The following is a 27874-nucleotide window of genomic DNA, read 5'->3' as shown; positions in this document are numbered from 1 at the left end:
TTGCTACCGGGAGGGAAAATTGAATTGGTATGTTGTATATTGGATGTTTGCTATTCATCTCTAACACCTATATATATACTGTATGAAATGAAGATATATAATCTTAAATTCAGCTTTTGAATTCGCAGGAAATTCATAATCGTTCAAGCGATACGCGCAGAGCGATTGCTTTCAATATGCGAATGCGAATGCGAATCCAAACCTGAAATCTGTAAAAGTGGATGGAATCCCTAAAGAATGTAAGACAAGTTGCCAGCAAAAAGTATCACTGATTCATGGTTGATTGAATAACAAATTGATTTGCTGCAAAAGCAAACGAACAAGTAATTTTCTTTTTCGTATTTTCGTATTTTCGTACAAGTACCAGATTACATCTTTGCATCTTTCGTTAATTCGTCATTCATCATAAGGGTGAATAGTGTAGAATATAAAAGAAATACCAAATGACAGACATTTTATTTCTAGAAAAGAAAAGAAATGAGAATGAAGAGAAACGAGATGTACTGTATTGTTGTAAAATGATATGAGTAACAATGATAACATGAATTGAAGATAATGATACAACATGTATTGATGAAGTGGTTGAATGACTAATGAACAATATTGTATTCACAGCTCATGTGACTAGACCGCCTATGTATTCCCATCTCCATCATTCCCACTGCTTTGGGTCTTTCCCTCTTACTCTTATTCCTTATTCATCAATAACAATCGCATCACCCACACTCCCCCCTCCTCCTCCCGCAGGTGCATTATTCAACCTAGTCCTCTTCGTACCTCTTCTCTCACCACCATTGCCATTAGTCCCATTCACGACGGTACTTCTCGAACTATTTCCTAAAACCTGTATCGATACTTCTCCTTGACCTTCTCCTTCATCTGAATCGGAAGCTAGATCAATCGTATCTCGCGTAGAGGCAGGTCGTCTCGTTCCTGCTATTTGCGGTATGGGTGTTGATGCTGAGGCCGAGGTGGTGGGGGAAGGTCGGTTAAGGAGTTTGGGGCGGGAAGTGGATGCTTTTGTAGTTGGGACAGGTGGAGGAGGAGCTTGTTTGGGTGTCGCGTATCTGAAATTTGAAGTGAAATCAGTCAATACTGGTCAATGATCTTTGGTCAAAAGGTGAAATCATGATCACTTTAAAGGTTTTTATCTATTTAAGAGTGTAAGAGTAAGAGTATACTCACTTCTTTACCCATTCCCTCGCCGTCGCATCGTGTTTCTTCCTATCCCTCTTGTATTCCTGTGCTATAGCCGGTACGAGTGGGTCGGCAGGGTTAGGGTCGGTCAGTAAAGAAGAGAGTGATAGGATCACTTTGTATAGTGACAAGGCAGGAGACCAGGCGTGTTTGAGGAGCTAACAAAGAAAGGATGAGCTAAGTAAGGGAAATGCAGACGACGAAAATTGGTATATCGAAATTGGAATTCATAACTCACATCGAGACCTATAATAGCATGATAGAGTTATGATGATCAGCTGGTGATACGCGAAAGACGATGTATGGGTATATCTCTTGTTATCACTCACATATGGCTCCTGTACTTGCTATATTACAGTGATATACTTTAGTGACGAAATGTAAATGAGGTGGTGAGAATCTGCAATATAGATACATGAAATCAGCAACATTTTTGATTGTTGACGAAAACCGAGTACACAGTCCTAATATCCGAGATGATCACGACCATGATATGTTATGGCAGAATACGATCTGTACCCAATCGAGTTGGGATACTCACGGATAATCCTCTGGTACTTTGATATCCACCTCGAAAACCCCGCCTTCATACGGACTATTCGTCGGTCCAGGTAAGACAGCCTTCCAATTGAATATGTTCGATTCGTTCGGCTGTAAGCTTATCGCACCCAGGTTTTCTTTCGACAAGTCGGCTATTTCTTTCTTGATTCGCTTGGTGGCCATTCCTGGTGCCGAGGCGGAGGGACGAGGTGGCATGATGGGTGGGTGGGGGGCAGGAGTGAAAGAGTGTCGGCAGGAAGGAAGAGTATATTGTACAGTAAGATGGGTTATGGAAGTGAAGCAGATGATTGGTAATTGTGATGTATCAGTAATGATGTTATGGTTGAAGATGGAGTATGAGATGAGAAATTGAATTCCAAAAAGTTGACAGTTGAGGATGGATGAGGTTTTGGATGGGATTAGGTGGGACAAATCTGAGTAAGTTACGCGAGCACAGACCACCTATACCATGTGACCTACACGTGGTCTGTTGATCGGGCATCGGATACCGGCTTGACTGGTCGTGGAGAGTAAGCACCCTTTGTAGGTCCACATACATGTCGATGCATACATTCAGTCTCAGTCACCCATCGATACCTGTGAACATAAGAGTCATCCTATCATAAATGGCTTATTCGTATCCTTGACATAGCGTACTCGCATCATCACCTCATTGGAAATGGCAGGATCACCGGTGCCTTCTGGCACTTACCCCGTACAATTCTCACCTTCTATCAACGCTCAACTAGGTGTACAATCGAAGAAGAGGCGGAGGGATGAGAATGAATTGATAGCTTTTAAGTGTAGGTCTAGCACATCACTTGATTATTGATGTACGAAGAAATCACTGAACATGTCACTGGACATACTCTTAGACGCTTTCAAGCCTGCTTCCATCACTCAGAATACCCCTGGACAGTATCAGGTCTCTTCGGGGATAGGCGGGAATGGTCAAGTGGTATTTGATACCAATGTGAGTGTATACTCTGTTCAGCTGAACGATAGGCCTGTATGTAGCAGCTGATACATGAATCGAAATGTAGACCGGGATCCAACAAGTGTTTGATGTGAGGGAGGAACACAGTAAAGCCAGGGAATGTGTACTGGTATGGGATGAAGAAACGAAGGTGAATAATCATCTCATTGTCTCCCATCCTTTTGCCCGGCATCATGTATCACGCCATCCGAATATCTTTTTGTCCTTATATGATTCGATCCTCGATATTGACCAATCTCGCTTTGGCCATCAGTCATTCACCCTTCACGCCTTACCATCCACTCTCCACTTGACCCTCAACAGATCAACCTCCAGAAACAAAGCACCCTCCGTCACTTCCTCCACGTCGTCCAAATCTATCCCTCTGGCCAAGTCAGGTACCCAACCCCAGAATGACGAAGAGGACGGTACGGAATCGGTCGATACTACTCAGACTCAAGAAGAAGCAGAAGCCCTACGACCTAAAAAGAAAGCTAGACCGTCTGCTGCTCAGACCCAAGTTGCACCACCAATTGTGACGAGGCAGACTAAAAGTGGCAAGGGTCTACCAAGGAAAAAACCTTTAGAATCCGCTCCTATACCTATGTTATCTTCTTCAGCTTCTACCTCTACCTCTGCAAAGGCCAAGAAGAGCACGACTAAAAAAGCTAAAGCGGGGACTGGTGCAAATGGGAAAGGAAGAGGTAAGAAAGGTTCAGGTGTGGTGGTCGAACCTCCCACACCGACCAAATATAAGTCATCCGAGTATATCGAAGATTCGGATGAAGAGATACTTGCTTCCGAGTCGAATAACCCACCTGCTGAGGAAGAAGAGATAGATGAATTTGCGAATCTCCTAGGACAGAGTTTGGCTCAGGGTGATGAGTATGATGAAGAGGAAGAAGAGAGTGAGGAGGAAGAGGAGGATGAAGAGTTGGGTGGGGCGAGGCTGGTCGTTGGTAGTGGGAGTAGAACGAGTCGACCTGGTAAGTTGACTATCTCGGCTGATTATCATAATGGTCAATATGGGAAGCTGATATGTCGGTGTTGCTGTTGGGATAGCCATCGAAGATGATGGATCTGAGTGGATATAATCTACCACTGAAATACATTCTGGTTCTAACGGGATTATGCGAATTGGAGCCTCCCTCAGAAAAATAGACTGGACCAGATCTGCCTTGTTTTATGTGTGAACCCCTTCATCTGTCTGGATCTGTTCTCTAAGGAGTTGTACAAATCAAAGTTTTGTACTTCTGTAATGTAATCATAGTTGGTGTGATTTTATATGTACATTGTATACCAATCTGTCTTCCCCATCCAATCTAGCCACTGATTTCGGCCAATGCTTTTTACTTAACATAGAATGTACGATTACGATGCCATGTAAATTCAAGGATCTTCTACATCCACATACATCGCTCAAACGAAACAAAGATACAATGTCAGATAAGTCAGTCAAGTGGAAAGTAACCCAGCATTGGATTGCCAACTTGGCAAGCCTGATTTGAACAAGAATGCCTCGCATCAGATATTACCACATCGCAGGTAATTCACCTTGCCATCACCGGATCTGACATCAGCTGACATCATTTGGTCGGATAAGTGAATGAATGTTACTCGTAATCATGTTCTCACTCTCGGATCAGACGCGTAGATGTTTGGTGATAAATGAGAACATGATTTCCTCTTATGTGATTTTCTTGATCATCTCCGGTGTGTCAACGACGCGTTTGGTTTTTACTCTCTCTCTCTCTCTTCTCTGCCACTTACACCTCACCCCCACCCCACCCTGAATTCTTGCACTACGAGTACGAGTACTCATTTATTGTTCCTCAACATAGAGCACATTACATTACATACAGCTGTAGCATAGCATAGCATAACGTGTACCTAGCGACTCGTATCGAGTACATTACATCTTGCTCATATCACACTCCGTCGACATCGTTGTACGCGACAATTAAAGAGATAGATACAGGCTGGTCCTTTTGATAATTGTGTTAGATACGCACGGGTCCTTTGGTTCAACGCTATACACCATCACTACCCCTTGAAACGATCATCATCACCATCCACCATCTACCATCTAAACAAGCACCCATCCCTCATACGGTCGAACGGGATATCACTCACCAGCAAATAATTGGTAACTCCGCCTTTAACGCTGTAGTCTGCTTCATCGCAACACAATCACGACTTTTATGGTCTGATGAGAATCAATCAGCTCTACATCGACCAGTGATCAACGACCCCTTTAACGAAAACAGGAATCACTCACCAACTCCCATTTTTGACACGTTAAATCTCTTACTCGACGAACACAGAACGGATGTCAGTATAGTCAGCCTCTCCTCCCACTCTCAACGACTTTGAACCTGTTAGACTAGAGAAAGAAGAAGACCCAAGGATGTCGCTGTTCAAGAGAAAACAGTCCAAGGAGAAGGATATAGCACATTCAAATGATATGGGTCCTGGACCAAGTCCACCCCTGAAGTGAGTCCTCTCGATTCTTGTCGATATGATCAATATATCTGCTTGGAAGTAGACTTGAAGAATGGGAATAAGATCATGAAAATGAATTTTTAAAGGAGACAGAAGACAGAAGACAGAAGACATGGTTACATTATACGCAGCGGGCCCTTCTACTGTTGTAAACCTATTGAATAGGAATACTCAACATGGCGTGGTTTCAGCCTCTTCATTTGATATCCTTCTGATTCTCTCATCTTCGCGTCTTTTCATGTACTGGAGCTCCATTCAATGTCTCACCTTACTCTCTCTTACCCATACTTTGAATGTAAACAGATAAACCTGCGAAAATATGCTGTTGCTGACTATTCCATCTCTCCTTCGATCCTCTCTGTCAACCTTTACATCTCATCACTATAATCACAATGACGACACCCTCACCCCGACGTAAATCGTTTTCGCGATATAGCAATCCCTCTCAGATCGCAGGGATGCCCAACCAACCTCAGCGGCCATCGGTATATGCTGGACCTCAAGGGCAGGGTACACCTCCCATGGCTAATGGGAGGAGAATGACCTCTGGTCCAGTGAGTTTACTGTCTAAACAATCATAAAGTCACACTTATATCTAACGTCTTCACTCAGATGGCCCCTGGTCCTGGTCCAGGTCCAGGTCCAATGATGAACGGTCCACCACCACCTCACAACGATCATTCGTCTCCTCAGACTGCCCAAGGTCCACCGCAGAGGTATAATCAACCTCAACCGCCGCCTCATCCTCAGGCTCAACCACCTCAACAACGTATGCCTAGCAATCCCAATGCTTCACCTGTGGTCTCCTCTTCTGGTTCAGGCCCTCAACAACAACCGCAACAACAACAGCAGCCATCAGCATTAGTAAATAACACATCCTATCCATGGATGACCCGACAATTAGGATTATACACACCTCAAACTTCACCTCCTTCAGCACCTCAATCACCCTTCCCGCGATATGGTCTGAGCGTTCCTGCTTTCCCATCCCATTCGGGACACATGTTGATTTTCGGTGGATTAGTTCACGAGAGAGTGAGAAATGATTTGTGGTCGATGGATATAAGGAGTTGTGAGACTTTACCAGTCAAGACCAAAGGTGATGCGCCGATCCCCCGGGTGGGGCATGCGAGCGCAATGGCAGATAGGATTATGATTGTTTGGGGAGGTGATACGAAAGTGGATGTGGATGACCCGCAAGACGAAGGTTTATATATTTTGGATCTACGTGAGTGATCGTCAATATCTTGCTGAATCCGGAATGGAAGACTGATGGCTCTTTAATGTCATCACATAGGATCCCAAGAATGGACGAGCGTGCCCGTTCAGAAAGGTCCGGTAGGGAGATACGGCCACGCAGTATGTCTTGTCGAAGGGAAATTCTACGTCTTTGGTGGTCAGGCAGATGGTGCTTTCATGAATGATTTATGGATGTATGATATCAAGCAGTGTAAGTGATGACCACTTCCATCCCCACTGATAACGATATTGAATGAATTTTGTATTAGTATCCGGAAACACACATCGATGGGAACAGATACAGTATACTACGCCTGCTCCGCCCAAACGAACAGGTCATATATTAGTTGCTGGAAACAACGGTAAACTATATCTGTGAGTTCTGATTGAATCTCAATCACAGTAACTTGGCTGATGTACGACCAGCTTCGGTGGTACCGACGGTAATTACCATTACAACGATACTTGGTCTTTCGACGTCGCTAGTGGTGCATGGTCGGAACTGTCCTGTATAGGATATATCCCATTACCTCGAGAAGGACATGCTGCGGCAATAATAGATGATACGATCTATGTCTTTGGTGGACGAGACGTCAAAGGGAAAGATTTAGGTGATCTAGCAGCTTTCAAGTTATCCAGTAAGTCCAGCTTTTTGTCCATGGAAGACGCTGCAAGCTGACAATACGTCTTTCAGACCAACGATGGTACATGTTCCAGAACATGGGCCCAGTACCTACTGCTCGATCAGGTCATGCGATGGTAGCTGCCGCAGGGAAGATCTTCGTGGTTGGTGGAGAAGCCAATCAGGCTTTGACTGATGTCCGAGATGACCCTACTGTGATACATATTCTCGATACGGGTAAAATCAAATATCCTCCCGACACGCAACCGCCTAGAAATCCTTCATCACTCCAGAATCATCAGTCTCCGACTCCTAATCAGCCTCAACCAAGCCAGGAGCAATTACAAAAACAGGACACTCCGCCTAAGACTGTGCCGCAACGGATCAACGAGACGCCTCAATCGGTCAAACGAGGTTTGCCCAACTCAGGCTCAATGGATAGTCTGTCTAGAGCGGCTTCACCTCCTGGTAATGGTGAAAGACTTCCACCTAATATGCAACCGCTTGGAGCGACCTTGTCACGATCTGAATCGGGTGATCTGAACCAAGCTCAAGCTATGCCCCGAGCGAATGTCAATGGCGGCGGTCCACCACAAAGACCAAGAAGAGAAGGTGATGAGGAATATCGTCGAGCGATGTCCCCTACCAATGGACCTGTATCACCTTCCAATGGTAATTTCCCCGGCGGCCGAGTCACTTCGCCTACACATAACGGTCCTGCTTCGCCACCTTCCAATGTCAAAACCGGGTTTAACCCTTCGGTCTTAGGGACCAGATCGCCTTCGCCCAGGTTGAGGATGTTGGATGGTGAGAGACCTGCTCCACCACCTGATGCGTTTTATTACGGTAGATCACCCACTTCTGCCAATGGATTTGCGAATAATCGACCATCGTCTTTATCTGGTGCCCAGGACTTGTTGAGGGAGATCAAAAATAAAGAACATGAGATTGATCTGGGCAAGAAACGAGAGTTGGCTTTGAAAGTGATTTTGGCGAGAGCTGTCCAACAAGGTTTCGTCACTGGTGAAGAAGAAGATATCAATTTACCTGAGAAGAATGAGGAGAGTGAAGAGAAGGAAAAAGAGTTGGTACATAAGTTGACGGATGCGCTGGTTAGATTGAAACAGGATAAGGCAACGATTCAGGTGGGTTATTGTTTCTTTGCAATGAATGGATCATTTGCAGCACATCTGACGATGACTTGTACACAGAACGAGATGCTAGCCCAAATTCGATTCGCTTCGGAAAAAGCTATGGAGGCTGAACGATTGCGAAGAGGAGCACTGCAAGAAGCTGCTTTCTACCGAGCTAAAATTGCTACGCTGGAATCTAATTCACCAATCGACTTGGCAAGAATTGAGAAAGAACGTATAGTGGAATTGGAGAAACAGATTGGAATCATCTCTTTGGCCCATGCCTCATCGCAGAAAGAGTTGGACTCGGTTTCCGAGACTGTCAATTCTGTTAGATCTTTACATACTGCTGCGGCCGAGAGAGAGACCGAGACTCTGAAAAGAGCAGAGGAGGCTGAAGAAGCTCATCGAGAGGCTGTTGAGGAGATCGAACAGCTGCATGAGAAGCTTTTGGAGAACGAACAAACTCTACGTGAACATACTGAAAAACTCATAACGCTCTCTTCTACGGTGCAACAACGTGAAGCTGAGAAGGATCACCTTCAGACTCATCTTGAAGAGGCTATCAAGGGGCGAGACGAGAATATAGGGTTGATCGAACAAGCTCAATCCGCTTTGAAAGCTGCGGGACTGAGGACCACCGAGATGGAAGGTTTATACGAAAAAGCCAATGCGAGAGTATCATCCCTAGAGGAGGAGCTGGCAGAGGTGAAAGCTGAACTGGAAATCAAGACTCGTGATGCTGAGATATCCGAAGAGAAATACCGAGAGGTGGAAAATGCCTGGACTCAATCTCGTGAAGAAGCTGATTCGCTCCGTGCGGTAACTACCTCTAGGTTGGGTGAGATATTGGATTCTCACAAAGAGATGAGGGCGGACGAATCTCGATATTCTAGAGGATACCAAGATCAGATCAAAGCGTTAGAACAAGAGACCGAATCATTGAGGAAAATGTTGAAAGAAGCTGGACAAAGGGTTGATTCTGCTGAATCTGGAGTTTCTCACCATCGATCCAAAACACGTGAATTAGAATCTAAATTACAACTACTTCGAGGTGAATTGAGAGGATCGAAAACGAAATTGTTAAATTTACAATCTGAAAATTCGAAACATAAAGAGATCCAATCTGTGAAAGATAAAGAATTGAAAGAGAAGGAAATCCACCTAACCGATCTGGAAACTCGTTCGACTGTCTTACGAAACTTGTTGGCTGATCATGGGATTGCAGTTTCGGATAGTGATTTGGAGAAAGAACCTCCTTCTGCTACTTCTCAACTGGAAACTCAATTGCGAGATCGAGGTAGAGCCAACGAAGCTGCACAGAGGGAAATTGAGGATTTGAGAATGAGATGTGAAGAAGCTGAAGACAAGGTTGAGAGTTTAGGAAGATTGATAGAAAGATTGAAAGATGCTAGATCACCTACTGCCTCGTCGATCCGGTCGCCTACACCTACAGGTGATAGTGATAGACGTGTTGGGGAATTGGAGAAGAAGATGAATGATATGGAGAAAGAACATAGAGAGAAAGTGAAAGCCGTTGAGAATGATTATCAGACGGCTGTCAGGTATGTCAAAGGTACCGAAAAGATGTTGAAGAGGATGAAGGTGAGTAAAATTCATATTCATGATGTTTTTGGGTCATTGGTAAATTGATGGATGGCAGGCTGATGATTTCTGTTTTTGAACGGTTTGTAGGACGAATTGAATAAGCAGAAAGCTACCAATACAACCCTTCAACATGAACTTGATTCCATCCGTGGCCAACCCGGTACTCGTACTAGGGATTTATCATCTTCAGGTCGATCTTCCACGCCTTCATTGTTGAACGAAACCAACGAGTTGAATAGGAAACTGAGCTTGTTACAAAATCAGCATTCTAAATTACAAGAGGATTTCCAAGCTTCTCAAGATGTTTTGAACGCTCGTAATAGAGAAGTTGAATTGTTGAGAATGAGAGTGGAAGAATACGAAAGGGAGATTGAAGTTTTGAGAGAAGATTTGGATCAGGCTAAACAACGGATCCAAACTTTACTTGAAGTTGGTGTTTCATCTGGGGAAAACCCAGGATTGGGGGAAACAGAAGATGAGGATGAAGGTAGTGAAGAAGCTAGTATGGCTTTTGATAAGGTTAGTTGTTCAGTGTCTCATACCAATACCAGTTAGGATGTAGGCGGGATACAGAAGCTGATGTTGTTGGATGATTTTTGATAGTTTACGAAAGAATTGAAACAATGGGAAAGATCCAGATCACCAGGTCAAGGTGATCACGATGACGATGAGACTGATCAAGATGATGATGATGATACGGCCCATCATCGTATTCCAGGATCAACTTCTTCCCATAATCAACATTCCACAAGTGGACAGGGTAATGGACATAAGAGACATAGTTCCGAGTACTCGGGTGATTGGGTGCAGTAGATATGTGGGATGAGAACAGTATACAAACAGTTATCAAAGATTGATCAATCTTTTCTGTTCTAAAGATTCTTTTTCTTCTTTCTTTCCTTAACTTTTCTTCATTGGTACACTCGATTGATCAACCCTTGAATTTACTTGTGAGGTTCTATTCACATTATCTTCCTTGTTGATCTTTGATTTTTGTTTTTGCTTCTTCTTTTCAGTTTAGTTTAGTTTCGTATGATTTGTGTCTCTTTGCTCTCTTATTCTCATTTAGTATATTTAACGAATAAATTCATTTACAGTTACATCACATCAAATTGTTTTATTTGGCTTAGCTTATATTGGCTTTGAATATCTTTAAGATCGAAAATTATGAACTTGAATGAATTTAGTATGACACGCTTTTTGTAACTTATAAAGTATGGGTTCATCTGTAATTACAGATAGTGAATTCACAGCCTCTGACTTCTCGAGTCCGAACGACTTCAATTGCATAGAGTACCCTAATATACTAACTATCATAATTCATACACGCACAAACGGACCATATTCAATATACCTTACAACCCCGAGAAAAAGTGACACAAACTGAATAAGAAATACTGATACGACCTGAAAATCATGTTTTTGAAGATTGTGTTGCTTTTAGTGATTGCGAGGACTCCTTGACCCTTTATACTGTATACCTCTTTATCGTACATGAATATGAACTTGAGGGGGTATTGATCTGCAGACCAGACTATGAATCAAACCAGTCGTAATATCCGATATTCAAGCTTCCAATCTTATTGCTCTACACCTCTTTCCATCCTTTACCATCTTGACTCCTCCTTGATCCATCCCCATCCGTAGTCGACGAGATAGGTTGACCAAGATCGAAGGTTTTGGGATCTGCTGTTGATCTTGAGATATCGTTGATATTCTCTTTATGTTCGGTTTCAGCTTTATCCTCCTCATTACTCAAAACGAATTGAGGTCTTTCTGTCTCTTCCACATGTCTATCAACGTTCTCATCATCATCGTCATCCTCATCCTCATTATCTCTCGCTCTGACGTCGTCAGGTCGTAAGGCATCTAACATCCTCTCCGCACCATCCGGTAGAGTAGGTGCGATAGATGGAGCGAGAACCGATCGAGCAGTTCGGGTAGTTCGTACGGAAGCGGCTCGAGATGGTACTCTCGCTAATTCGTTTTCTGCTGGGGAGTCTACCGCAGACGATTCGGGAAGTGCTAATCTCAACAGAGAAGTGTATGCTATATTCATCAATCGCAATAGTCAACTTAAAAAAATCCCATACTTTAAATTCTTCGATACGAAAGGAAAAAAAGGACTTACGTTGTCTACAGACTGGACAATACCAACCCTTGACCTTCTTCTTTCTCCTCTCTCTGCCTTGCGTCGTGGTCCCTCCAGCAACTTGAGCAGTTGTGTTATTGCCACTACCACTACCAGAACCTGCGCCAGTACCGGTACCAGTAGCTGTAGCGTCTGCTCCGGTATTGTTTTCTGCTTCCTCCCTTCGACCCACTTTGCCGCCCGCACCATACTCAACCATACCTACTGCACAGTCCCGACAGACCACCAAATGACGACAGGGGAGTAAGACGACGTCCCTTGGCGAGGTCAGACAGACGATACATTCGTTAGGTGTTGATGCGTATGGATCATCTTGAGTGGGTGGGTATTGCGTATTGGAAGTAGATGAGGTAGAAGTGGTTGATAGACCATATATCTCCTTGAGGAGGAAAGTGTGCGAGCCAATCTGATGAATGATCAGATCGTCAAATACAATGTCACATCGATTGAGTCAGTGGAAATTTGGACGTACGACCGCCTCTCTCCTTGCTACTTTGACCACCCAAACTCTCTTTCCTGGAAGTTGACCTTGTTCAGGTGGTTGAGTGGTATTGGTTGTGGAAGCGTTGTTGTCCGTCACCCAAGTACCACTTATAAGTATATGAGTGAGTTGAGCGTTCTTCCTTGGTAATGGTTCGCCTAAAACATGAAGCTTGTCAATATCATGCGTCCAGTATCGGATGGCTGGTTGTCGAGTTCCAAATCGAACTCACCTTCAGGTCCGACACCGTCAATCCGGATTAACAACCTCATTCCTTTTTCTACTGGTTTCTTTTTCTCGTTTGCGTTCTCACCATCCGCTTGGTTCTCGCCATTGGCTGCAGCAATCGGTTGACCATTCGCATCTAGTCGATTGGTCATCTCGATACCCGTTGCAGCTTCCAGATCTTGTTCCCTATTTCTCCTGAATAAACCCCTTCCCCATCTACTACCACTTGTCGACTCTTCTCCAGGAGGTGTAGTGACAGGTTCAGGTACAGGTACATTCTGAACCTGATTGTTAGCCCCGGCGGCAGCAGCAGCTGCATCAGTTTGTTGTTGTTGTTGTTCTTCAATTGGGATGATAGCATCACTAAGGTCCAAAGCGGAAGTATGCGGTAAAGTGAAAGATTGATTGAAACCACCTTGATGTAATCCCGAGTAAATAATCTTAGGTTCATTATCGTGATCCTCCACTATACTTTCTTTACCTTCTACTACACCCTCACCGTCGACATGAGTAGCAGGTGTACGAGGTGTAGGGTAGATCTCCAATTGTACTCTGACCAAAGGAGTCGTAGCATCATACTTGAATGATAAGGTGTGTAGAGGAGGTGCATTGATTATTTGCGTTTGGACTGAATCTCGCTTGAAATGACCTTGACTTGAGTTTGCACCTGAAATAGAATTTCGAGTGGGTGATGAAGCCACCGCTGCTACTGTGATATCTTCTTCGGGAGCTTTATCAAGCGACGATCTACCTTCTTCGATCGCATTCTCGATCTGATGTAAGAGCAAAGTAGGTCGTTTCAGGTTGACCAATGCTTGGAGGGTCGTAGTGGCGTGTAGACCCTATACGACATATCAGCTTTGATAACCATCCCTCATCGATTATTATGTTGCTATGGCCAGTATACCGGTCACTCACCTCTTCGTTTTTACTTCTCTCTACCCACTCTCTCACCTTCTCTACTCCTATCTCCTGATTCTTATTCTCTGTCCAACCAGGTTCGTTGTCCTCCCCGACATCCGGTCCAAAGATCGTCTCTCTCCTTCTCACATTCTTATTATCCTCTCCAGCGGCGTTATTACCATTATTGTTATGAGTGTGATTATGGTTGAAATCGACTACCAGGGTCTGCTGTACTGGGATGGTGTTAACCACGGGCCTTCTTGAGCCAGGTAAGAGCGAGGGGGCACGCAGTCTGCCAGATCGAAAGGGTCCAGAACTATGGGGGCTGGATTTGTGAGCGTAAGCACCATTACTGATGATGTGGGAACAACTCACTATGCATTGGTGTACCACCCCGAAGTGAGTGTGCTTGATGATGTGGACATATTTGCGATGGGTCAAACGGAGTGATGAATAGTCGAGATATGGCAGATGAGCAAAATAGCGATAAAGCAAAGAATGAATAGGACTGAGGGGTGACCAATGGTCGTTCTCGATGGTGAGCTGTGAGTAGAGTGGGTTTTCGGTCCGGCGAGTATGTGGGTATCCGATGACCGAATAACGAATAACGAATAGCTATACCTTGATTCTCACACAGCCTTGGCGATGCAACGGCGTATGGATGGGCGACTGATACTGATGGGCGATGACGAGTGCTGATGAGATATGATACGATGGAAGTTGTGTTCAGAAGCCGATTAAAGGAGATAGCCCGTTTTGCTTAGTGAGTCATGCTCATCTCAATCCCATTCCCCGTTGATAGAAATGCAGTTGCATCGTGGTCTTCCGCCACTAGACGTATGAGCCCCGTGCCGGCTAATAAATAAAGTAAAAAGTAATACGCTAACACTCGGTGGATCTGCTAATTGTCGTATATCATGTGGCACATACCTCTCCCCTTGCTTCTCTCATCACATTTTCCTCCCCTTCCTACACAATCAACTATATCGATTCAATCATCTGATGCAGGCATCTCTTCCCTTCCTCATATGGCAGGGTTGCTGTCTTGTCGTCCAGGCTGTCCAGGAGAATTGATTGGGATGAAGTGGGTCGGGATGCCGAGATAAGATGTGGCACTTCCCGATGTCAAAAAACTTATTATAGGACATGTTTAGACTCATGATGTGAGTTGAGAAAGAAATTCGAACGCAGGTCTGTGACGGATACACGGATTACTCTAGTAAAAGGCGAGAGTATTATTCGATACTGTGTCCAACACCCTGCTAGGGAGGGGAAGGCATATTTGCCATATATATACCCTTCTGCCCCCACCAAATCTCAAATGCTTGTTTGGGGTCAAACACGTACGTATATATTGGATGGAAAGGGGCAATTCAACCTTCCCTTTCTGCTTGAGACTCTACGGGAAGTTTGTCATAAGTGCAGATGCCCAATTAGTTCTGCTCAACAGAAATACATGCAAGGCACATACATAGTACAAAATGGAAGAATGAATGAAATGCGTAAGACTGGACACATTTTGAGGTACTTTAGGAATACCCTAAATATCCTTTAACAACCCCTTTCCAGCTCTTCGCGACAGAGTCTCCGAAAGGTTCATCCCACTTTGCTGCTTGAAGAACCCAGCGCTAGCTTGTTCTTGTCCGTATCTCGCCCTCATCTTCTCATCCCTCTCCGACTCCTTCCTATCTTCCTCGGCTCGTTGAGCTAACGTCTTGGTTCGCTGGTCGTACATCTCAGTAGCCGAAGATTGCATAGCTGCTAGTCTCGCCGCACGCATGTCGTCTAGTGATTGACCATTCCCATTGACGTTCGCCGATGGAGGTGTAGGTTGAGAACGTGAAGAAGTCGTCGGTCGATCAGCCATGTCTAGCGCTGAGGGTCTGGATGGATGAGGTTTGATATCTCTAGATTCGGAAGGGTACTGTCGAGGAGGTGGAATACGAGGATCATCCCGATCGCCATTTAGATAGTCGACCCGACGTCCATTGCGATCGTCATCGCGTTTATCTCTCCTATGACCATCCGTGTCATCCCTTCGTCTGTCCCTATCATCTCGACTCCTATCCCTGTCGTCCCTATACTTTCCTCTCAAGTCATCATCCCTTCTTCTATCCCTATCATCCCTCCTTGCAGGGCTCTCATCCCTGTATCTCTTCCTCGACCCATGATCCCTATCCTCCCTTTCTCGCTTAGGTGAGAATGATCTTGACCTATCTCTTCGTCTATCGTACGAATCTCTTCGATGTCTTCTATCTCTATCATCTGAATAATCAGATCTTGGTGATCTCCTATCTTTATCATGTTTCTTCGACCTCTTTTCCTCCTTTTCAGCCTTCTTCCTAGCTTTCCTATCTTCTTTACTCTCTTTCTCCTTTTTCGCAGCCTTGAGTTGTTTTCTGATATCAGGTCGATTCATCAAGGCCTGTAGGGCAGCTTGCTCCTGTTTCCTTATAGCCAACAATGGATCTTCACGTATCTTCGATGCGGTATCCCTTGCTGAGTTGGCATTTTGAACAGCTATGAAATCTTTATGACTTGCTCCGACCTGTGTTACATACATGCGCACAATAAAAACCGTCAGCGTATTATCCTCCAGGTCTTGTAAAATCAAACACTTAGTGCTTACATCTTTATCACCTCTAGCCAAAACTTCATCTACCCTCTTCTTACCCAACAAATACTCTTCCATCTCCCTTTCTCCGATCTTCTGTCCACCCAACGCACCTCCCTCATTTCCAGGAGCAGCATACATCCAGTCCATCTTTTCCACCCTCTTCTTCCCCGTTGTAGCCTCTTGCAATCTCTGCAATTCAGCCAACTGCCTTTCCTCCTCTCGCTCTTTCCGCAATTGAGCCAACATCTTCTTCTCCTCATTGGCGGACTTTTCAGCTTTCCATACTCGCTCTTGATTCACTAGCAGCACTGGGTGCCAGGATTTTTTCCTATATACAAAGTATCACCGGTCAGCTGCTAATCACCTATGAGAAGAACAAGAGAGACAAGATTACTTACATGTTAAGATCACCACCACCCATTTTGACGTGTTTGCTTCTGCGTTACTGGCCGAGCCGATAGAGTATGTAGTATGTGATTGAAAGAGAGCGGACACAGATAGGGTTTTGCTGAATGGATAAGTCGAATCCAAGAAGATATGAATGATTATTGTATAAGTGCAACAACGAAACAACAAGATGAAGAGTGGATCAGATATGCAATTATGCAATGGTGCGTAAGTTGAAGTGGCGACAACAGCCAAAGATAGGCACGCGTGATTTCCAGCTAAAACGGCCGCCTAATGGGACTTCACACAGGCAGTCACGAGGGGGTCGATGTGCACACGCATGAAATGTTGTTATGGCTTGACTATGCATACAGACTAACGCTACATTTGAACATCTAAACAGACAGATAGTACCGCAGATTAAGCTTCTACGTCAACGCCATTCTCGGAAAGAACCTATATTACAGTCCCGTATCATCAGCGTCCGTATACGTACTCGTAAATACCGAAGGTTATAAAAACCACTAACCTGTTTTGAATGGGCTTTGGCCTCCTCGCTGACGTTGGGATTCTTCAAAGTAGCTTTGTGACCACCAATGACATTACCCTATATCACGATATCAGCTAGTGTATAATGCATTTCTATGTGTGCTTCGATATAAACTCACCTCGTTCTTGGGTCTATCACCTTCGGCAGCTTCAGTCTCGACATCACCAGAGTTCTCGATTTCATCTACGACTCTGTTCATCCGCTGGATCAGCATGCATATATGCCTGAGATGGGATGAGGGACTGTACCCACTGCTTGGAGTGTTCCTTGGATTCTTCAGGAACGTTATCATTGTTGATAGCGGCTTTGTGGCCTCCGGCAACTTGTTTGGCAGACATTGTGAATAAGTTAAGTTTGTTGGTTTGGGTTGACACGAGTGAGAGTGAATTTGTTGTGTTTGTTGTTGGGAAGGAAAAATCATTTGGGAAGACCTCGAGACAGGGGGTTATATACCTTTTTGTGCATGTAATGTTCGTACAACTCTGATCGATAACTGACTGGGATGACGTCTTGGATCCGTGATCATTACAGCAGAACCGGATCGGGTTCGATCATCTTTGTGGAGAATGACGATGGACGATGAGGTTGTGCAGTAGACCTCATTCGGTAACCGGGATGGCTTATATCTATTCGTCATCTTAGTTAATTATCATTACCTACCCAAAAGCCTGGGAATCGATCGTCTCGATCCACCTTACGATTGGGATGGTATTTGCCGATCGATTGTTGGAATTTCAGGGGAGCCCCAGTGTGAGATTATCAATATACCGCTCATTCTTTACATGCTTGGTGTAGCGGATCAGGATAGTGACGCAAGTGACTGGGAACATTACATATGAGGTTACTTCGTAAAGGTTAGCACTAGCTTATCCGCTATTGATAAAGACGGAGCCAGCGATAGAGATGACCGATCCGCGTCAGATCTTTAAGATCGTAAATCAAACATGACATTTTCAGGGTTCGTCACCTGGTGACATTCTCTAGGCGCGATGATCTAAGATTCCTGTAATATCTGCGTTATTCTGATGAAATCATGGAGATGGAACCACGGTCTACCCTATTTTGAGCAGAAGACCAAATCCCGATTGTCAAATTCCGCCAATCAGGAGGTTGTGTCTGAGTAAAGGAAATACTCTTTCTCAGGAAGCGATTGGGCCCTCCGAGAGTTGGCTTATGAGCACGATTAACAAATCTTTCGAGGTTAAAGATAAACCAAGGAAAGAACATATTCAGGCGTCATTCAGATGCGACATCACCTCCATCATGCAAAAAATTCATTATATACTCAAGTAACCCAACAAAGCAAGTAGTATGTAAAATTATCTATCAATGTCCGTTTTCTCTCCTCTAAGGGAACTTGTATGTGACATTTATCAAGACAGGATTTTTGAGATTATTGACATTTCCCATCGACCAACTTCAATCCCCTCTTACAAGCTAATGCTACACATTGTCCATTCACGCAAGATGATGCTCCCAGTGTAGCACCAATATTCGTACAACTATCAGGAACAGCAATCCCTCGTTAACCTTCGACCGAAGAGGGAGAAGGAAGTAACGGAACAACATACTCTTGTCCAACAACTGCTGTGGCATTACCGTATTGGCCGTACATACAACCTCCACAGGATTCCAGCTCAGAGTGGATATCGAGACACTAAGCAAAGTATTCCAACTATTGTCAGCTGTTACCTCTTTCACTCGTGTAGCTATGGCTCACCTCATAATTTCCAGAATATCCACCGACATTACAAGCTGTTAATCCATACGGACAGTACTCTGTCCTTCTTTGTTGTTGCTGAGCCTTGTATTCTCTTGTCTCTCGGGATCTCCTTCTGGCAAGACTCGAAGCTTGTGCTTCTAAACATTCATATCACACCACCGGTCAGCCCATTCTCCTCCTTTCCTAAGATACGGTTGTATATCACTCACCGGGAGAATGGTCGAAAACCTATTGATAATAAAGGGAAACAGTCATTTAAGTTTAGTCAGGACAACAGAGCTGTGATCGTAGAGTTAGAATGGGAACTTACAAAGTACTCGTTGGCCGCACAAGTGCCCGAATTACCGGTCGACTGCAATCCTTCTTGTGCGCAATGACAAGTGTATGTCGCACTGAGCTACAACATATCAAACAAACATCTCCATCAACGGAATCCCGATCCTGAAGAAGATGGCAATAGGTGTAACTCACAGTACCTCTAAACGTAGCGAAGGCTGCGCTCGCACAAGCAGCAAGACAATCTTTAGGGTTACTAACTTGCGTATCCTCATACCCATCCGATTCAAATGCCGCTGAATCCAAACAGGCCACATAATCGAACGAAGTTTTAGTAACTCTGACGTGAGTTGATGAACTGACGGTACATGCTTCCTCCGTTCCGGAGGTCAGATAATATCCAGCGGGAAAGTTCGCGGAACATGAACATATGGCGGTATCGGATTCAAAGGCTGAATAAGCGTATCCACCATTTCCACACACGGTCTGAAGGGAGAGACCATTATATGAAACAATGTCGGGTCAGTATAACAGTCTCAACATTCGAAGAGCTCATATATGATAGTAGGGAGGGTAGGATAGGGTACATACGGAGCATGAGAGCGAGTCCGCGGCGGCAGGATTTATTTGAGCAGTAAATGCACCATTCTTGTAACATCCCACGAATAGTCCGTCCGCAATGACATTTTGGGAGAGGGTGAGGAAGGTGAGTACACCGACAGGAGCGAGGTAGGGAGCAAACATCCTTGATAATTCAATATGGTTTCGGTGCGATAGTAATCTTACGGTGAAGTATACTCAAGGATCAATTGATTGACGTAAAAGTACGATTAGAATGGATTGTCATGCACTGCATCGCTTGTTTATTATTATTTTCCCGTTGTCAAGTGCCCCTCGCTGGGATCAACAGACATAGACCAGACAAACAAAATGTAGCACATCGCAGTTTCTCGGACAAAAAGGTAGAGACATATCTTGTTTGCCTCGGTATCAATTACCACCTTTGATTACCGTATCCTTGGTGCTGCATACCCTGTTCAGGTATACGGAACGTTGAGAACTTCTACGGGAAGGTTCGGCGAAATTAAGCGTAGTGTGCAAACAAAAAGACTTTCGCTTTACGGGTGGTGCACCATAAGAGCGTCAAAGTTTTTACGGCATTTCATTATCGTTGTTCGGCTTGCTGATCCTCCGTTCCTGATATTCGCATTTGTATGTTGGACTGAACCGTATGAGGAAGGGAATCGTTACCAGCTGTGAAGTCGCAGTAAGAATGATAGGAACACCATCAAGCTTACCCTGACATATGAATATAGTGAGTGTACCATTCATGCTATCTCCTCAGTGAGACCGCCTATTGAAAAGTGTGGAAAAAAAAAGAAAAAAAGAAAAAAAGAAAATCCGAGACAGGGGAACGAATGGCATCGTAAAAACCCAAAAGAACGTCAAGTATCTATCAGTCTGGTCATGATCTGCAGGGTTTCCGGAAGTATAATGTATATATTTTTCAAATGAGTATGCGTGGGTGTTTCAGACAATGACATCGTCCGCCCATCACACTCAACCCTCTTTTGCAGGCTGACGCTACACAATTTCCATTGGTACATGATGACGCTCCTAGAACAGCTTCGATGGTGGTGCAACTAATTCTCAGAGTAAGGCACAGTCCACTTTTTCATGTAGGAGTGGAGTGCAAAAGGGGGACTTACTCTTCGCAAGCTGGGTTTTCGTATCGAGGCACTGAATTTCCGACACCACGTCTGATCAGCATCACGCAGAAGGGGACCATCGAGCCGTAGAAAGGTACCTCATAGTTGCCCGGATGTCCGTCGACATTACACGCTGTCAGACCATCTGGACAATACTCAATCTCCGCCGTAACCTTCTAGCCTGCACCTCTCTGAGTCTCGTGCTCTTCTTCGAGTCAAACCTCAGGCTTGGGCAGCTATCGATGCACGGTCAGAGGCACGTCAATTCCCACAGTCTCGGCCTGGATCACGACTCACCTTGTGAATGATAGAATAACTGTTACAAGCGATGCACGGTCAATTTGGCATTTGTCCTACTTGATTTGTGCCAAGGCGAGAATTAGACTCACGAAATAGTTGGACGCGGAACAGGTCACAGAGTCACCTTGCGCTACTAAATCATCCCGATTGACAATGGCAAGTATAATATCCATTTTGCTATTGGAGTACACCTCCTGTCCAGTCTGCTATCACTCTGAGGGTGAGAAATTTACGGAATTTGCAATATATGTAGCTCCATAAGCACCATTGCAATTCCTAAAAGCAATATTTAGGGTTCAGCACGAGAAAGTCATTCCATCCATCCTCTGCATATGTGACACTATCGACGCATCCCGTACTCATAAAAGATGTTTGGGTGATTCTGACATTCAGATCACTGGGCGAATCACAAGCTGCATGGCTTCCTGATAATAAGTAATATTCCTGTGGATAATTGTTCGAGCAGTAACATAAGGAATTGTCATCTTTCCAAGCTGAATAGGCGTATCCATCGTTTCCGCAAAACGTCTGTATACATGGGGATCTGATGGTCAGTCAAGACGTACAGCTGAGATACGGTGAGAGACTCACTGAGCATCTAATGAGCTGTTAGGTTCATCCTCCTGCTGATTTGTGAAAGTGCTACCGTCGATCTTGTAGCACCCCGAGAAAAGGCTGTCCGCGACTACTTGCTGGGTTAAAGTGAGGAAGGTGAATACTCCTACAGGAGCGAGATAAGCTGAGTACATCGTTTTGAAGGGGTATGAGATTGAGAGACGTTAGTGGGGCTACTGACTCGGCAGATATGTTAGACGTATGTATCCATGAGAACTCTTAACCCGAATGTAGGCTATATAAATATAATGGTCATATCGCAGGGGGCGGATAATGCAGAAATATAAACAACTAAACAGGACAAGACACCATACCGTAATTTCCAGAGTTATGAGTGTCAACCTAATTTACATGATAACTAAAAGACCTGGAATATTACCATATCATTCCGACTTCAAATATACAGTAAATCACTTCAAGAGACTTTTTACGACAGATCATCATAAGAAGGATAATAAACAAAACGCATCGTAGCGCGGTGACTTACAGATTACGGCATAGTGCGGTTTTGGTCTGGGTTGTTGATCTTCCGTTCCTAGAGTTCCCTTGGAAACCAAACAATCATGACTTCCTGGTACGTGAACATGCATCGGTGGATAGGTCACTAGTCATCCATCCATTCCCTGTGCAGTCGCTGCAAGATATTCGACAACGGTCATGTCGACCCCAGTACCATTTCAGCGAAGCTGCAAGTGTCGGTAAATAGCTATTGGCATTTTATCGTCGGCTTCGTTCCGTTCGAGTCATAGGCACAATGAGTTAAAGAGTAGCATCATGGATTCCCAAAATTGCGTGTATAATCAAAAGAAAGTCCATTATGAGATGAAGCTATATCATCATATTGTCCGATGGTGTTCCTCCCCTAAAAATCCATTCCTGTAATACCTGTCAATCACAAAGTGATGCACGTCTATTGACAAGTTCCATCTATCAATCTCAAACCTTTCTTACAAGCCGAGGCGACACATTTCCCATTAACACACGTCGAAGCACCAAGAGCCGCACCCGAGGCTGTACAACTGGAGTGCATGGATTAGTCCTGTCTTTTCTCTTGCCCGTCATTCTAGAAGAAAAGAGGAAGACTTACTCTTGGCCTGCAGTTGCGCTACTATTGCCATACTGACCATGCATACAACCACCGCATGACTCGAGCTCAGTCGATAGGTCAAGACACTATTCATGTTCAGATGTCAGCAGATTTAACATGACCTAGAAGGAGCAACTGAACTGACTTCATAGTTATTGGAATAGCCTCCAACGTTACAAGCTGTCAGACCATAAGGGCAATATTCGACTTCTCGTCGTTGCCGTCTGGCTTGTAATTCCTTGGATTCTCGAGCTCTTCTTCTCGACAAACCTGACGCTTGAGCATCTACTAGGGGCAACGGGTTATAACTCATGAGTATAGGTATCACGAGTATGGTGGCGAGAAAAGTGACCTACCTGCCGAGTGATAAAAGGTCTACTCGAATTGTATAAGCGACTCAAAGCATAAGCGACTCAAAGCTAGCAGGATGGCGAATGGCCTGTCACTCACAAAATAAGTACCAGCACCACAAGTCACACTGTCTCCTACTGAGGCTAGTCCACCTTGTGAACAATGGCACGTATAGGTGTTACTCCCCTACAGCATGCTTTCAGAGTCAGTCTAAATCATGTGCGTCGGAGGAAATATTGGCTCACACCAGTCCCTCGGAAAGTTGCGATAAAGCCCTCACTGCAACTTTGTAAACATGTTCCGACGTCGAACACTGTGGAAGCTGAATAACCGTCGTTCTGATAGGTCACACTATTCCTACAACCCAAATTTTGAAACGAAGTCTTTGTAACTCGGACACTGAGCTGAGTCGTGTCGGTACAGCCTGCATCTGTGCCCGTTGTGATATAATACCCAGCAGGATAACCGTTGGAGCAATAACATGTCAATGAACTCTGCTGCCATCCCGAATAGGTGTATCCATCTGCACCACAATATGTCTGCAGAAAGATCTGTCAGTCTAGACAAGCGAGCGAGCGAACCAGTAATCACCCACAGAACATTCGAGGGAAGTATCAGGATCGTCCGCTTGGGTGGTGAAGAAGGTGCCATCATTCTTGTAGCAGCCAGTGAACAAAGCGTCGGCCAATACTCTTTGACTCAAGGTTAGGAAGGTGACGACACCGATTGGAGCGAGGTAGGAAGAGAACATATTCTTCGAAGTGATGTGTGGGTGATCTACTGGGAGATGTCGATGAATAAGTGATTAGATTGGTACGAGTATTGTCTTGAAGGGGAGGGTGTCCCGAACTCTCTTATATAGTTTGATCTGGACTTCCTGTTCTCGACGACCAAACATCAGGACATAAACAAACCAAACACTTCCATGAAAATGGCGGCAGCCCATACCGTAAAGCAAGATGTGTTTCCAGCGGCATGTTTCAAGTATCAACATCTCTCACCTTATGGATTCAATATCGGCGCCGCACAAATGATGGACCCAGCGAGCACATAACCTCCATCTCAAGAAGCTTAATGTAAGTTTATTACGGCATATGTTTTAGCTTGTTGATCTTTGTCTATTTTCACCTTCCCTGAGTGTCCATCAATATAGATGCCATGTCACATACCTAGGATACTAGATTCTAGCGGCGCAAGTTCTGGCAGATCCGTATGCACATGCCGCCGCTCAGCAAGACGAGATTCCCGTTTGTTTGTCGCTAGGCTCAGTGGAACCGAACAAAGATGTCTTGGCAATCATGTTCGGTCTAAGGTGATACGGATGCACGACGATTATGCATGCGGAAGTTGTATATGACGAGACACACCTGAGGCATACGCTTAGTGATATATGTTCATCTCCGCTTCATTAACCCACATTTGGCACCGCACGAGTGGTGGCCTTCATTATCATCTTCATGAAAATCAGATAAGTCTTCACCAATAGACCTTCCGTGGTATTCACTTGTCCTATTGATATCTAAGCGAGATACTCCTTTACCGCGCGATCTACATCACCCTTTTCAGGTTTGATATCCCCACTGTCCAAACCTTCGATGACCCTCTTGAGTGCTATTGATTCCGATACAGTTTCAGTCTTGAACCACACTCTGCCATTTAAGCCCACTGCGATCTCGAAAGGGATTGTAGCTGCTAAAGTTGGGAGGATGATGAATTTGGGATTGAGCAGACTATGTAGTACGACAACGTTAGACTCAGACTCATATAGATCGTAGGACATTTGACAGTGATGGTTGGGATACTCACTGTCGACATAAATGAAGCGAACACGATACCACCAAACCGTTTTTCAATTCACCGTAACCTTCTGCTTTACCTGTGTTAGGATCGAAACATTCTATCTCTGGCTCCATATCTCTGTTCGCAAGAGCGACTCGAGCGTACACCAAGGTTCCGACCTATTTGTATATGTGTGAGCGATGCCTTCGGTCGTATTGGGAAATTGGCTCACTTTGAGATTAGGTTTACTTCTCTTCGTTGCACCTTCGAAAGCCAATCCATCTAGCTGAGCCATCTGCGATGAACCCAGATCGACTCTATATCCTTCAGCATGTCGGGCGATGATTGTTCCGAGGACCATATCTTTTTGAGCGGGTATATACTATATGGATATGAGGGTTGCATCAGTATAGGTATAATAGGTCCAATCGCGCCGAAGAGATCGACTCACCCTTTTCGACCTGCCTTCAACCCAGAACTGCTCGCTCCTTTCTTTCCCTTTTGCCGAGCTCATCAATCCCAATTTAGTTGATATGACTGAGGGCGCCTCATCGGAGGACGGTGCGGGGATACGTGAAGAGGAGGCTGCTAGACCAGGTCCAAGAACTACCGATTTGGAAGATGAAGGTAGAGGGATGGAGTCACCGGGCAGCACGAGTGTTGTAGACATGTTGACTTGAGTTTTGCTTGACGCTGATGATGTGCGTCAGTCTGACAGTTGGTGACACTTGGGAACCGTTGCGGTCGTTTCTTGAACAGTCAAAGCGAAAGATAATCCGAAATGAAGACGATGATATGTGAAGGTGAGGAGGATTGAAGAAACGTCTAAATGTCAGAAACAGATTGCGCGAAATTTGCTTCCGGCGGAACCTCGCATCGGTGGTGGTCTACAGTGCACCTTCGTACACTGAGTGTTCCTTTTCATTTGTTATATGCTAACATGCAAGGTGTGAAGAAGCCCATCAGGGATCCTGTATGGGTGTCTCTATCGTGAGTCTGATGATTTGCCTTTCCTTGTCCAGGGGCGTTCTCTGTGTAATTCCACAGGTACACAAGTACCAACAGTTGAGCTTGATTGTCAGGCCGCTAATTTACCGTTTAGGTGACTCCTCGTTTTCAACATCATTTGCGCATTGTCGAGAACACGGACTGATACATCGATATGACTCATCCAGCATAGGAATGATCTTGACGCCATACTTAAGAAGTCAATCCCAAACAAATCCCTGAGCTCGGTTCCAACGAGCCACGATCATCCTTTATAGCTCCACTGCCACTATGCAGCCTGGACTAGGCGTTATGGGTTCTCTTTTCAGCAGTGGAGCTGCTCAAAGGAAAAATCTTTCGGTGTTCGAAGGTCAAGTTGACTCGATCTAAGGGGATATATACCCGTCAGACCAAGACCAAGGTTCAACTCTTTTTCCCTCTTTGCCACTTCCCATGTTATTTCGCAACAACGACAAATTATACTCCCCACATCAATAGACACTTACATTGACTAACATGGCTCTTGTTTCTACTCATGCACCTACGACCCTCAACCCATCAAGTATGGGAGGTCACTATGCAGATACCAACTCCGAATTCTTTAATACTGATGGAACGTCTACTGAAGCTGCCAAAGATGAAATTGCCTCCGAAGGATATCGATTACTCGGTGAGATCGCTAACAGCGCCAGCGATCCTGAATCCGAAGACACCACCCAAATCATGCGTGATAGGGTCAGAAGAACGATTTTCGATAGAGAGGATCTCGCCGAAGATTCATCGTTGGACTCAAGGCTGAATTCTTGGGGTTCAAGAGATGCAGAAGGTGCTTCTAGGGCTACGGCTGCTTATAACGAGCTGATGGGCAAGAGGGATCTCTTCAGATTAGCCTTACACGGCGTTATGGGTCCAGTGAGCTTTTCTCTTTTTTTGTTGGTCCCGTGTCATATCTATATGCTGATCGGTTTCCTTTTGCAGGCTGAGAAACCTTCTTTGGGTGACGGTCCTTTACCAAGTAGTTGGCAAAGTGATTCTATTGCTCCTCCAGGTCATACCGAAAACCCGAGTGACGAGATGTACACTACTGAACAAGGGAGCAGAGCACTCGTTCCTCGAACTGTCAAGTCCGCCCAAGAGATCGAAGATGAAATTGCTACGGGGTACAACCAAGTCGGTATTCCGACTCATCTTCTTCAAGATCTCAGAAGGAACGGAAAGACACCCCATCCAATGGCATTAACCACTGTCGGTCCAAACTCGGACGAGAATACCCTTGTTCCCTATACCGGAGCAGGAGACATCGTCAATGGACTTAATCAAATTGACGTTCCTACTCGATTAACTCGCCCTTCCGCTGCGGGCTATTCTACTCCAAGAACAGCCGTTCGAAGAGGGTACAACGGACAGGGTGTACCCACAGCATCATCGAGGATCGGTCAAATGTGGCGATCGATGGTCTCTCAGATGGATCAAGATCGATCCGAAGCCATCGAATGGAGACAAGATCATCCTGATGGAGGTATGACCGAAGGCGGTGATGCTGAAGAAGTCACTGATGATGGTGTGAAAACTCAAGTTAGCTACAGGACCGGACGATTCAGAAACGGCTCTTTCTCTTCTTACACTTCCATCTCTACTTCTGGTGGACCAGCTGGGGCTTTGCCTCAAGGTATGAACCCCATGATGAGAAGTATTCTCCCTTCGTAAAAGACAACGGACAGGAAGAAAGCTGTTATATCAAACTGTCTCGCACCCTATGTTATTAGATGGTTCTACGACAAACAGTAACTGACCAAAACCTTTGCAGAAAAATACTGAAAACAACGATTTTTGTAATTTGGAACACTTCTAACACTGTTAATACACATGCATTGACTACGTTTCTGAGATCGACTCTCGTGGTCTCGAGTAA

At 44.8% G+C, this 27874-nt stretch overlaps 11 protein-coding genes across 11 annotated transcripts; 3 read left to right on the top strand and 8 right to left on the bottom strand.

The window, feature by feature from the left end:
- Positions 1–694: 694 nt before the first annotated feature.
- On the bottom strand, positions 695–1953 carry V865_002837 (uncharacterized protein; the record flags this gene model as incomplete). Its single annotated transcript, XM_066226636.1, has 5 exons — positions 695–1067; positions 1186–1355; positions 1436–1443; positions 1527–1597; positions 1739–1953. 5 exons carry the CDS (start codon positions 1951–1953, stop codon positions 695–697), a joined length of 837 nt encoding a protein of 278 aa, XP_066082733.1.
- Positions 1954–2416: 463 nt separating this feature from the next.
- V865_002836 (uncharacterized protein) lies at positions 2417–3807 on the top strand (the record flags this gene model as incomplete). The annotated part of the gene is made up of 5 exons (XM_066226635.1): positions 2417–2540; positions 2613–2710; positions 2781–2864; positions 2988–3699; positions 3776–3807. The coding sequence occupies 5 exons, from the start codon at positions 2417–2419 to the stop codon at positions 3805–3807; spliced, it is 1050 nt and encodes a 349-aa protein (XP_066082732.1).
- Positions 3808–5607: 1800 nt separating this feature from the next.
- V865_002835 (uncharacterized protein) lies at positions 5608–10630 on the top strand (the record flags this gene model as incomplete). Its single annotated transcript, XM_066226634.1, has 9 exons — positions 5608–5769; positions 5828–6443; positions 6513–6665; positions 6724–6829; positions 6881–7092; positions 7149–8221; positions 8288–9814; positions 9905–10336; positions 10421–10630. 9 exons carry the CDS (start codon positions 5608–5610, stop codon positions 10628–10630), a joined length of 4491 nt encoding a protein of 1496 aa, XP_066082731.1.
- Positions 10631–11405: 775 nt separating this feature from the next.
- Positions 11406–14006, bottom strand: V865_002834 (uncharacterized protein; the record flags this gene model as incomplete). The annotated part of the gene is made up of 6 exons (XM_066226633.1): positions 11406–11866; positions 11949–12375; positions 12442–12608; positions 12683–13520; positions 13597–13897; positions 13957–14006. 6 exons carry the CDS (start codon positions 14004–14006, stop codon positions 11406–11408), a joined length of 2244 nt encoding a protein of 747 aa, XP_066082730.1.
- A 1115-nt stretch (positions 14007–15121) lies between these two features.
- V865_002833 (uncharacterized protein) lies at positions 15122–16619 on the bottom strand (the record flags this gene model as incomplete). Its single annotated transcript, XM_066226632.1, has 3 exons — positions 15122–16129; positions 16211–16526; positions 16597–16619. The coding sequence occupies 3 exons, from the start codon at positions 16617–16619 to the stop codon at positions 15122–15124; spliced, it is 1347 nt and encodes a 448-aa protein (XP_066082729.1).
- A 386-nt stretch (positions 16620–17005) lies between these two features.
- V865_002832 (uncharacterized protein) lies at positions 17006–17473 on the bottom strand (the record flags this gene model as incomplete). Its single annotated transcript, XM_066226631.1, has 4 exons — positions 17006–17041; positions 17115–17192; positions 17254–17326; positions 17388–17473. The coding sequence occupies 4 exons, from the start codon at positions 17471–17473 to the stop codon at positions 17006–17008; spliced, it is 273 nt and encodes a 90-aa protein (XP_066082728.1).
- Positions 17474–18528: 1055 nt separating this feature from the next.
- On the bottom strand, positions 18529–19878 carry V865_002831 (uncharacterized protein; the record flags this gene model as incomplete). The annotated part of the gene is made up of 7 exons (XM_066226630.1): positions 18529–18637; positions 18707–18792; positions 18856–18995; positions 19068–19086; positions 19169–19255; positions 19330–19620; positions 19726–19878. The coding sequence occupies 7 exons, from the start codon at positions 19876–19878 to the stop codon at positions 18529–18531; spliced, it is 885 nt and encodes a 294-aa protein (XP_066082727.1).
- Positions 19879–21065: 1187 nt separating this feature from the next.
- Positions 21066–21892, bottom strand: V865_002830 (uncharacterized protein; the record flags this gene model as incomplete). Its single annotated transcript, XM_066226629.1, has 6 exons — positions 21066–21079; positions 21141–21159; positions 21233–21320; positions 21377–21419; positions 21503–21687; positions 21735–21892. The coding sequence occupies 6 exons, from the start codon at positions 21890–21892 to the stop codon at positions 21066–21068; spliced, it is 507 nt and encodes a 168-aa protein (XP_066082726.1).
- Positions 21893–22668: 776 nt separating this feature from the next.
- V865_002829 (uncharacterized protein) lies at positions 22669–23947 on the bottom strand (the record flags this gene model as incomplete). The annotated part of the gene is made up of 7 exons (XM_066226628.1): positions 22669–22777; positions 22846–22931; positions 22991–23130; positions 23202–23220; positions 23296–23382; positions 23442–23735; positions 23792–23947. The coding sequence occupies 7 exons, from the start codon at positions 23945–23947 to the stop codon at positions 22669–22671; spliced, it is 891 nt and encodes a 296-aa protein (XP_066082725.1).
- A 768-nt stretch (positions 23948–24715) lies between these two features.
- V865_002828 (uncharacterized protein) lies at positions 24716–25645 on the bottom strand (the record flags this gene model as incomplete). The annotated part of the gene is made up of 4 exons (XM_066226627.1): positions 24716–24926; positions 25003–25154; positions 25208–25357; positions 25427–25645. The coding sequence occupies 4 exons, from the start codon at positions 25643–25645 to the stop codon at positions 24716–24718; spliced, it is 732 nt and encodes a 243-aa protein (XP_066082724.1).
- An 833-nt stretch (positions 25646–26478) lies between these two features.
- V865_002827 (uncharacterized protein) lies at positions 26479–27669 on the top strand (the record flags this gene model as incomplete). Its single annotated transcript, XM_066226626.1, has 2 exons — positions 26479–26874; positions 26941–27669. The coding sequence occupies 2 exons, from the start codon at positions 26479–26481 to the stop codon at positions 27667–27669; spliced, it is 1125 nt and encodes a 374-aa protein (XP_066082723.1).
- Positions 27670–27874: the final 205 nt, after the last annotated feature.

Source organism: Kwoniella europaea, chromosome 1 (assembly GCF_036810445.1).
Source record: "Kwoniella europaea PYCC6329 chromosome 1, complete sequence".
In the NCBI taxonomy this organism is placed as follows: domain Eukaryota; kingdom Fungi; phylum Basidiomycota; class Tremellomycetes; order Tremellales; family Cryptococcaceae; genus Kwoniella; species Kwoniella europaea.
This window is presented reverse-complemented; position numbering and strand designations above follow the sequence as displayed.